The sequence below is a fragment of the Lonchura striata genome, chromosome Z (assembly GCF_046129695.1).
Source record: "Lonchura striata isolate bLonStr1 chromosome Z, bLonStr1.mat, whole genome shotgun sequence".
In the NCBI taxonomy this organism is placed as follows: domain Eukaryota; kingdom Metazoa; phylum Chordata; class Aves; order Passeriformes; family Estrildidae; genus Lonchura; species Lonchura striata.
In genome coordinates, this window is record NC_134642.1 from 8,464,711 (window position 1) to 8,475,109 (window position 10,399).

Below are 10,399 nucleotides of genomic sequence, written 5' to 3' on the forward strand. Positions count from 1 at the left end.
GCAGATTGTGAAAACCTTTATTTTCTCTATAGGTGACTGGATTTGCATTTCTTTAATAATCCATAATCAAAACAAATGAAAGACTTTGTAGCCTTTGCTCCATGTAAAACCAATTGGAAAGGAAAACCAAATTTGGTTTCCTGGATGCTCAAATCAGCCTGGGTGATAAAAGGTTAGATTCTGGGATGTGTTTGAAGGAATGTTCTAGTATTTTAGGGTGAAAGAACATATACTCCATCTTTTTCCAGCTTCAAGGATATGTCATCTTCCTAGCTGTTTAAGGTCTACTGCTGTTAAACTCTTGACTTGTCCTAATTTAAATTCTGCTCTGAAATTGCTTCCACAATCTATGCCTTATCTGATACTTCCCAATGGGATGGACTCACTGAAGATTGTATTGACAATAGTTTTTTTCTCCAGTCATAAGTCCTTTGTAAATTGTACATCAATGTTACATGTGAAGACATGAATCTTAGAAACCTGCTTCAAGTACAGGAGGGTAGTGAACTAACAAAATATCCCCACAGCTCCAAAATAAGAGAAGGAAATCAAAGTAGAATGAAAGGGTTTTGTACTAAAAGCAATCACATTGCCTTTAACAGTGGAGTTCTTTGCATTATTTGTACCTTGCACCAATACTGACAATAGCTAAGGCTAGAATGCAGATGTTAAAACCCACTTTTATGTACATCTTCTTGGACTTTGGCCATCAAAAAATTTTATTTTTCACCTGTATAGCAAGAATCATGTAACATTCTTGACATGAGGATTGGTGTGGGTTCAGCAACCATGTTTTCTCAAACCATTGTGTTCCTAAGGCCAATCTGCTCTACAATAGTAAGGAAGCTGCCACATTCCACCACTTTGGCAACTAACACAAGTATACAAATATTTGAATTTGCAGTTTTAAAAGCCTCAACTTCAGGGTAGAATTTCCACAGTACAGCCCAATAGCAATGTAAAATCTAAAAACCTAATCAAGCCATGGCAATGTAATGTCACCAGTTCTATTTCTCACAAAGCTACAGAGCCTGCAGCCTCGTATTTACAATCCATACAGTTACATTATGCTTACCTTGGTTTAGCTTTTTCTTCTCCTCTAAGTGCACTGCTTTTCATCATTTTTGGTAGAAATTATTTCATATTTACTACCTTCTTTCACAGTTATTTCATTCAAATACAATTCTTCTTTGTTCTTATACACTTTTCTACATTTACAGACTATTAATTTTTAAAAGATAATCACAATGCAAACCTCTACATTTTAAAGGTTTTTGCTACATACAATACACAACTTACACACTATACTTGAGAAGAGTCTAATGCTGCTGCTTTAAATGATTAAGACCAGAGTAAAGCTAAGGATAAGCTCTTTCAGTCTGTGTATTAAAAAAGCCTCAATTGCTTCTGATTGTGCATAAGGCAAAGTGTATTTTGAGACATTAAGCACAAATCTTTGAAAGAGCCCAATGAAGTTAGATGTATACATTCTTACTGACACAATGGGAACTTGTTTTAGAATTTCCCACCAAACTCCACTGAAGCCTCCAGCCATAAAGTACAATTGATGGAAGTACCACAGGCCACTTCCATGGGAACCTGAAACCAAAAGTCTGTGAAGTCTTTACTGCTCCAGGACTCAGGAAACCACTTTGACACTCGACATCAACCTGTACTCAGGCTGGTAAGGCAGTGATGAACCATAAAGCTGTTGTCGGGTTTCTCTGGAATGGGCTCTCAAAAGGTCGGGGCTGGGGCTCCAGGTCTTCCAAACTAAATAAACGTTCCTTCCAGATCCAAGGCAGGGTTGAGTATAAATGGAGATACGCTCTTCAGCATGACCCTGTTGTACCGCATCTTCCCTCTTGTATCTGCAGAAGTGTCCAGAAATGGCAGAAACACAGGATCCCACTGACAGAAAATGGGACATTGTCCCACTCCCAGAACTTCCCAGGGAGAATTTCTAACACAATCCCACACCGTGGTAGGGCCTGGAAAGAAGGAACTCCACAGGAACCCACTGTGGTTCGCTGCTTTCTGAAATGATACATCTCTGTTTCAGAACTGAAGGATCTCAGTTTAGGTAGTGCATTCACAATGTACACAGGTTTATATAGGCTGGACATACATATTTAAATATATTGAAAATAGTAAGCAAAAATATATGCATTGAAACAGCACATACACTTGTTACACATGTATATAGCAAATATATATCCTCTCTCAACGGTTTACTACTGCTTACTCAAAATATGTTGTGAAATGCCACAGTGACAACTGTCATGTTGTCTTTCACTAAACATGAAAAGTTTGAATAACAATGGAAAAAATAAAAATACTGCATTGATATGACTTGTTAAAGTTTTGAACAGTTAAAAGCTACTACTTCATTTTAAATATCCCCAAGGAAACACATCTATTTGTACAATTAGTCACACTGTATACTGCAATACAATGTTTAGCATGTTGTAAACTTTTACAATGACTTTTTAATGAGAAATTGTACAAATATACAGCTATTTATACCACATACTTATAAGGCCATTAACACAACAGCAAGATACATATAGAGAGCTATAATCACCAACTTATGCAATGACTTCTTCTCCCAGCTGGCAATAATTGGGCTCATCTTACAATTGTCAGCAGTCTTTAGTGAATGCTGAAGTTTCTAACAGGTTTTAATGACGTCTTGCAAGAACACAAGGTGCCAAATGAAGCCTTAGTTTGCAATGCCATGTCCTTAGGCACATGATGTCCTTAGCTGTGCATGGACTCTGTCCTAGCCACTGGGTAGCATGAAAGGCTTTTTCTGAATCAGGTGTGTTACTGAAGGAACACCCAAAGCAAATGATTGTTGATAAATAAGTTCTCAAAGTTAAATAAATGGTTAGTGTTTTCTCCTGTGACTGAAGTGCATGAATATTTAAACTACACCTGTAGCTTAAACCTAAAAACCACAGAAAAGTACTTGTCTTGAATAGTCCCTTACTTACAGAAGTTTCCATTGTGAAATGAAGATTCATTTTTCTCAGCAATACATGAGGGAACATTTATTGGTGTGAAGTCTTCTTTTGGCTTCTGGGTATTGCTGCTGCTGGATTTACTTCGACTGTGATCTGGAGTGGGTTGAATAGGCAAAGATCTGGCCACCTTGGATTTCACCAGGCAGCCACAAACAAGGCGAAAGAAAGCCCGACGCATTTCCTTACTGGCCAGGGTGTAGATGATGGGGTTCATTGCAGAATTGATGACTGCCAGAGCAATAAACCAGTGGGCTTTGTACAAGATGGAGCACTCCTTGACTCTGCAGGCCACATCGATGAGGAACAGGATAAACAGTGGAGACCAGCATGCAATGAAGACACTAACGACGATCACAACAGTCCTAAGGAGTGCCATGGACCGCTCTGAGTTATTGTGGTTGGTGACATTACGACTGCTGGACTTAACCAGTATGTAGATACGGGCATAAAGGATGACAATAGCGACCAAAATGGCTATGAAGATACTAATGCAGAACACAACGTAATTTTTGGAGTACAGAGGCAAAATTGTTGAGCAATCTGGTAAGTTGTTTATACAGTTCCAGCCGAGGATGGGCAGGGCACCCAAGGAAATTGAAATAAGCCAGCATGTACCAATGAGAAGGAACACTCTGTATTTTTTATTTGCGTCGTAAGGCCTCATTTTAATCATGGTCAAGTGCCGCTCAATAGCTATCGCTAGCAAGCTGAAAGTGGAAGCTCCCAGGGCAACAAACATGCTACCTTCCCTAATGAACCAGATTGTAGAGGACAAGCTCAGAGTTTTCTTCCCAGACATAAGAATGTTTACTTTGTAAACAATCCCAGCTAAAAGATCACAGAGAGCTAGATTGCCAATAAAAAAGTACATGCGGTTGTGAAATTTATTGTTTTTCCATATGGCAATCAACACCATCAAGTTTTCCAGGACTATGAAACTACATAGGATCAGAAATGAAATAGTGGGCAGGTCTATTTTATCAGTTGCTTTTTCCCTTAAAATAAGCTTTCCTGTGTAATTATAATGCAATACAATAAGAGAGTCCATTTCTTCATTTCCTTGAGGGCTGACAAGAGCATCAGGTGGCATGGTAACTACTGCCATCGTTTGTTTCCTGATGGATGCTGGACTTTTTTCTTCAGTATTTACAAGAATATAGTTCCAATAATTTTCCACAAGAGGGAGATCAAGCCACGTTCCTCCCAATGCTCCTCTGGGCAGGCGTTGTGTATCCTCACCTCCAGCACACCTCGCATATTAACTCGGGAGAGTGACTCAAACTAGGCTCTGAAAATAAAATCAACAAATGCAACATAAATATCACTGTCTTCCCACGTCACCCAGTGATTAAGCTGCAACATACATCAGGAGCCAGGGGTGAGGGTCTGTGACTGATGTGACACTAAGCCCGAGCATTGCTGCATGCCTCTCACGTAGCCTGGACACAGGAGTACAAGGCCAAAATCACTACAATGTCACAACAGCTCAAAGGTATTTTCCCCCTACAAAATTTCCATGCTGAAAAACGCACAGAAGAGCCATGAGAAGGATTGGCAAACAGACCCAGCAAGTCACAGTGTGCACAGTAAGCAGCTCACTTCCTCTCAAAAAGATCTAAGTGTATACTGCACTACCAAAAGACCACCCAACCATCACTCTCCACATCAGCAGGGCAAACTCTATGCTTTTAAAGCTTGTTCTCGTTTGCCACGTATACCCAAGGCTGGAAAGATCCTGAGAAAGTTACTGTCAAGTCTTGATGCCCATGTGCATGTTGCCAGTGCTTAAAATAACTTCCCCCAGTTAATGGCATAAATTTCTGCTGTTTACAATTGAGAAGATGCACTGAAAGTCAGTCATCCTAAAGCAAATCCTACCTTCAACCCAAATTAGCTGGATTTTTGCTACTTTTTTAAAAATAAACATGGCAACTCATATTTTTATAAATATTGTTTTCCTTTATAGTTAACTTTACTGTTTTTTCCCTTTGTGTAGACATGCAGGACATATATTTAATGTTCTTGAGGTTTTTAAAAAGTAAAAAATAGTTACAACAAGTTTGTCATCCTCAGATATTCTGATTTTTGTTACGTTACAACTTAGATTTACCACAATATCTTCCCATTACTTTGAGGTTCCATTTTCACAGCAGATGTTCCAATAAGTCTTTTTTTCCCATAACATCAGAAGAGATGTGCACAGGAAAAATATAAGAAGATGTCAGAAGCACTTACTGTTTTACCAAAAATCTTGCAGTTTAGCTGCATACTCCAATGACAATCAGTTCTCGTGACCCAAATGCAGGCACTGAGGATGAGCGAATGGCCAATTTTTCACTTTTCTAAGAAAACAAGGATGGAGATGAGGACAGAACTAGTTTCATATGAACCAAATTTTAACTTTTTTTTTTTTTTGGGGGAAAGGTAAGAAAATTGTACTGGATGGGAGGACGCTGCTCATGGACCCAAAATTAAATAACTTAATTGAGGGAACTTTCTAAGAGCTGGAGCTCCTGACTGTTTATTTGACCATATCAAGGGTCATGAACATTTTTCAAACACATTTAAGACACTTTCAAAGGACAGCTATCAAGGTAAGGTATGGAAAAAGATGATCTTTAAGGTCTCTTACAACCAAATCCATTCTCTGATTTTATGATTCTGTATACAGGTTTCTTAAGATCAGAAAAATGTGTGAACCACTGCTGACCCAACAGACTGTTTTGGGCACATGAGAAGTCAGAGATGCATTTTCAATGCCTTCTGAGAATGAGGGGAGGAGCAAACCACATCCCAGATGAAAGTAAAGGTATTTAAATGGTGACCCACACCCTATTTTCCCACCCTTCCTTTTCCTTTATTCCCTCCTTCAGAAAAAAAGTTATCTGATAAAAGCCTACAGTGAACTTACTTGAATTCTTTAGTACATTCAGGATGTTCTAAAATTACTTTCTGAGAAAATAATTTGTTGCTTTCCCACTGTTATTTCCCTATTTTAGTTTATAGGTCCAAATTACTACAGTTGAAGAGGCCTGCTGGGAAAGACATCCATGAAACACAGTTGCTGCTGGGTATCTTGGTCCTTTTTTACTCTGAAGATGACAGCAATCACCTCATTCCTTCCCCAGGAGCTGAACTGGGCCCTTGAGTTGTAAAATTCTTTTCTGAAGCATGGTAAGAGTGAAGCTCTCAACAGAAAAACTTCACCTCAGCTAAGGTTCAGTGTAATTGCAATTCAGTTACAATCTGCACACTGTTATCACATTAACTGTCACAGCCTTTCATTGTATGGGCTTATAACAAAATCCCACTGTGTCCATATGAATTGCAAGTGCTTTCCACTGTAAAATAAACAATTACATTTGACTAGAAAAGTATTTGCTAATAGTTCAACCAGCAGTACTCACCAGACTAGCTGATGACTGCCTGAGAGAATAATATTCCTATCATTTAAGAGCACCACATGCAACAAAATAAATATTTCTTTAAGGCATTTTTCAAGTGAGTTATCACACTCGTCTATTAAAGTGCAAATAAATTTCTTTCTGTGAAGAAAATTATATGCCAGACATAGGAATTTATCAGCCACAACTCAGCAGATGTAAAGTGTCATGACTCTACTAAACTATACCAGTTCCCCTGGCTGAAAGCAAGGATGATGAACTCACTCAGCAGAAATCATACAGCCTCTGTTAGTAATTACTTGTCTTAAAATTGTTACAGCAAACTGACTATCACAAAAGTAAATCTTTGCCTCTGACAAGCTAGTAAGAAAACAAGGAAAGTTGCAACATTATTATTTACCAGGACTCTCACTGACAGAGTATCACACACAAGACATTTGAAAGTTAATATAAATAATGCAAACATTAGAATTTATTTCCAAGTCATATCATTCAGTTGCAGCCTTCTTTTGTTCACCTCCTGCTTTGTAGCCAGTAATTCAGAAATCACATTCTTTCTTTAACAAGTAGAAAAATTAATGTTGGATATGCATTACAATAACAAGAAAGTGACAAGGCAGGTTCAGGATAACATGTGTCACTGCTTTGTGATGGCTCAACAATTTACTTCTCAAAACAAGTTTGCCCCAGTCACATACTAGCTGCAAAGTATGGACCTCAGTTCAAAATATTTAAAAAACAACCTGAAGAACCTGTCTGTGGCATGTTGCTTGCCCAGCACCGCCATGGTTAGGTACGTCAGCATCCCAGACTCCTGAAACCACTAGAAATCAGTTTTATTTCCTCTAAAGCAAAGCAGAAAATACCTGCTTCTACACCAGCAGATACCACTAGAAGGTTAAACCTCTTTGCAGTGCAGGGGCAATCTGTCTGTACTTCCTCATGGATGTGCTAGCTAAAACAGCAATTACTAAATACCAAATTAAGGCAGTGGTACGATGTCAAGAACCACGGTCATGCACAGGACAATTCAGGTGCCTTCTCCAGCTATTTGGTTGACCTTTGTTGTCCCAGCTGCAAGGATGGCGAAAGCACCTGCGGTCCAAGCTGTGAGCACCAAGATATCCCCCCTTCTGTGCAATCTCCTCACCCACCAGCACACTTTGGAGTTTGGCCACTAGAGAGAGGTTAATATGGACTCCTGCAGAGGTCAAGGATCCTGGCAGGGTCAAGCACCCTTTCAAATTAGAGCAGGGGCTCTTTACCATGGACCACATCACTGCTGGATAGGGTCTACCAGTGTCTGCCCAACACACCATGAAAGAAGCAATGCTGTGTGGAAGGCCACAACCCTTTGACTTGCCCTATGGCAAGACAGAGCTCCTCTGTCTTCTCCAGCTGAGCCACAAAGTGGTACAGGTACAAACTCAGGGTCATAGCTCTCACTGGCTCCCCTGGTTTGCAGCTTTTCTCTGGGAACGTGCAATTTTCAGTGCCAAAAGGTAACAGGGAACCTGTGATAATGGGTATGCCAAAATCTTTCTGTAACCATCTCCCTCCTGTACATCTCAACTCTCTTTCCAGAGCACTCTCTGTTGTAAGTCCTTCAGGGAGCTGAGGGCTTCTAGTCTCTCACAGGTCACTGGGCATTTTCTATCTAAAATAAATAAGAAATTTCTTATATATAATAAATAAGAAATTTCTTATATATATATATTTCTTATAAATAAGAAAAAGCAAGCCAAACTGTTCTCAATGTTCCTGAAGTCAAAGCAACAAGTGAGAATAAAGTGAGCACAGAACTTGACCTTCCGCTACATACTTTTGCCTGCAGAAGAAAATATGAAACCACACATTCAGTAGACTTGTAATTTGGAATAATATTTTCCTGTTTTCCAAACAGCCACAAACAGACTTGACCAAAGAAACCTGATGCCCCTTTACCACTGCCACCACCCGTGCTGCAGTTCTCCCTCTGCTTCCATGTACAGCACATTTTGCTCAAAAGAGAGAATTTTAAAACCAGCAAAGTGAAAGACAAGAATGCAAATCTGAAGCCAAACCCTTTTCTATTTTATGTATCTGTAAAGCCTTTCCAAATGAAAAGTAAACACATGTAATTTATCAGGCACACCCTGATAGTCTCATTAACAGAAAGGACTTTTGAGAAGAGCAGCACATTTCAATGTACAGTTCCACTGAAATTAAGCTGTGCTAGATGCAAATGAAGTTTAGACAATAAACATCTGTGACAGAAAAATGTCTTAGAGAACTCAAATAAACTTATAAAAGACTTTTCCTTAAGTGAATGTGCTGGCAGTTTACAGCCTCAGGAAAACAAATAGTTACTTTTCTCGGCTTCTGGCTTTTAGACATCAGTTTGAATTTTGTAATACCGAGTAGCACACACGTACACCTCACAGGGAAGCTCCCGGATGGTTTAATTCGTGGTCGTTAAAGGGAAGTAATTTTGACTTCTTCCTCCGTCTCCCAGCGCATCTGATCTAACCCCCCTACTTCAAACTCCAGTAACTATTCTCAAATTCCCACTAGCGCTGCGGCCTGAGCCTTCTGGGGTGCCAAAAGTCTTGTTTAAGTTACCCGACGTGTCCGCCGCGTGATGGTGTCGCAGAGAACATCGTTCTCCCCAGGGCTGTAAGGACCCCTGGACGCGGGGGGCTCCGTGCCAGCCGCCGCTGCTTTGCGCGCACCGCGAGCGGCGGCTCCCCGCTCCGACAGCCGCGCCGGCGCCGCACCTGGGCCGGGCCGGCGGCGGCGCATCGCGGCCCGGGGAGCGGGGCGCGGGCAGGCGCTCGGAGCTCCGGTGCCTGCTGCCGCCGCGCCGCGTCCCCCGGCGCTCCGCGGCCGCCGTCCGACCTCGCCCCGCGCGGCGCCGCTCGGGCCCCGGGGCTGCGCTGGGCACAGCGGGCCGGGCGGGGCTGGGATCGCCCCGGCCCTGCCCCAGCGCCGATCCCCGCGGCACCGCGCTCCTCCCCCGCCGCACACAGCCCGCGTTCCCCCGACCGACCTCCCGACCGCCGCTCCGGTCTCTTCTCGGTCCCGGCGTCCGCCTGCCCTCGGCTCCTGCCTCCGGCACGCCGCTCCGTCGCCGCCGGACAGGCTCCGCTCCCCGCTCCCTGCCTGCCCCCGTCCCGTCCCACCACGCCTCACTCCGCCCCTTGGCCGCTCACCGTGCCCCGTGCCCCGCGGAGCAGCGCCCCGGCGCTGGGTGCTGCCGGCGGGGCGCGGCGCGGCGCGCTGTTTGATGCTCAGCGCTGGCGTTTAGGGCAGCCGGCGTGAAAGTGTGCGGCGGCAGAGCCCACCGCCGAGTTCTTATAACGTCCAGAAGAATGCGAGGTGGAGGGTTACTCGGGTCGAGAGACTAGAATGTTCAAGTGAGGTTGTACGTATTCTGCCTCTGCTCCTCTGTTTCACCGTGTCCAGTAGTGCGACCTTCACAGAGCTTGAGTCGAGATAGATACAGGGTAAAATATTCGGAAATTCTCGGTAAAAGTACTTCTGGTTTGACTCAGAACTGTCGATTACAGCGCGCTCCTGGAAAGGTACTTCTTGACAGAGTTATTGAGTAAATAATAGCAGCCCAAGGACAGCGATAGGCACGTGGATTGAGCCGGTGACGGGAACAGCACTTTGAAAAAGAAGTTGGAACCTGGATCCCACAAGTGTCTTATTTAAATGTACTTGTAAGATGCTTGTGGGTAAAGCAAATCTTTCTGTCAGAAGTGTGTATGATAAGCTGGCAAACAGAAGCACTACAGCAACCTTGCTAAGCGGAGGCAGACGTTTAGAGTTGCCTATCGTCTCACAGCAATCAATGTTTTTCTTGGGAGCCCTGTCTGGACCTGAGCATCATCACAGTTGGAGTTGTGCCACGGGCCCGGCTGTTGGGTTGCCTGCACTGCAGTTCTGCAGGGGAGTAAAGTCCTAGAGGAAAGCAGAACTAGGCTT

At 42.7% G+C, this 10,399-nt stretch overlaps 1 protein-coding gene across 3 annotated transcripts; it reads right to left on the minus strand.

The window, feature by feature from the left end:
* On the minus strand, nt 1–9,572 carry S1PR3 (sphingosine-1-phosphate receptor 3). 3 transcript variants are annotated; one of them, XM_021530436.3, is made up of 3 exons: nt 9,459–9,535; nt 5,262–5,368; nt 1–4,314 (listed from the first exon to the last, which is right to left on the minus strand). In XM_021530436.3, the coding sequence occupies exon 3, from the start codon at nt 4,129–4,131 to the stop codon at nt 2,989–2,991; it is 1,143 nt and encodes a 380-aa protein (XP_021386111.1). In that variant the 5' UTR covers nt 4,132–4,314; nt 5,262–5,368; nt 9,459–9,535; the 3' UTR covers nt 1–2,988. The 3 variants fall into 3 exon arrangements, with proteins under 3 accessions (XP_021386111.1, XP_021386113.1, XP_021386115.1); XM_021530438.3 differs by lacking the exon at nt 9,459–9,535 and adding an exon at nt 9,032–9,174; XM_021530440.3 differs by lacking the exon at nt 5,262–5,368 and having other exon boundaries at nt 9,459–9,572.
* Nucleotides 9,573–10,399: the final 827 nt, after the last annotated feature.

Coding starts and splice junctions, on each gene's coding strand:
- S1PR3 (XM_021530440.3), bottom strand. CDS start 4,131: ATGGCAGTAGTTACCATGCCACCTGATGCTCTTGTCAGCCCTCAAGGA.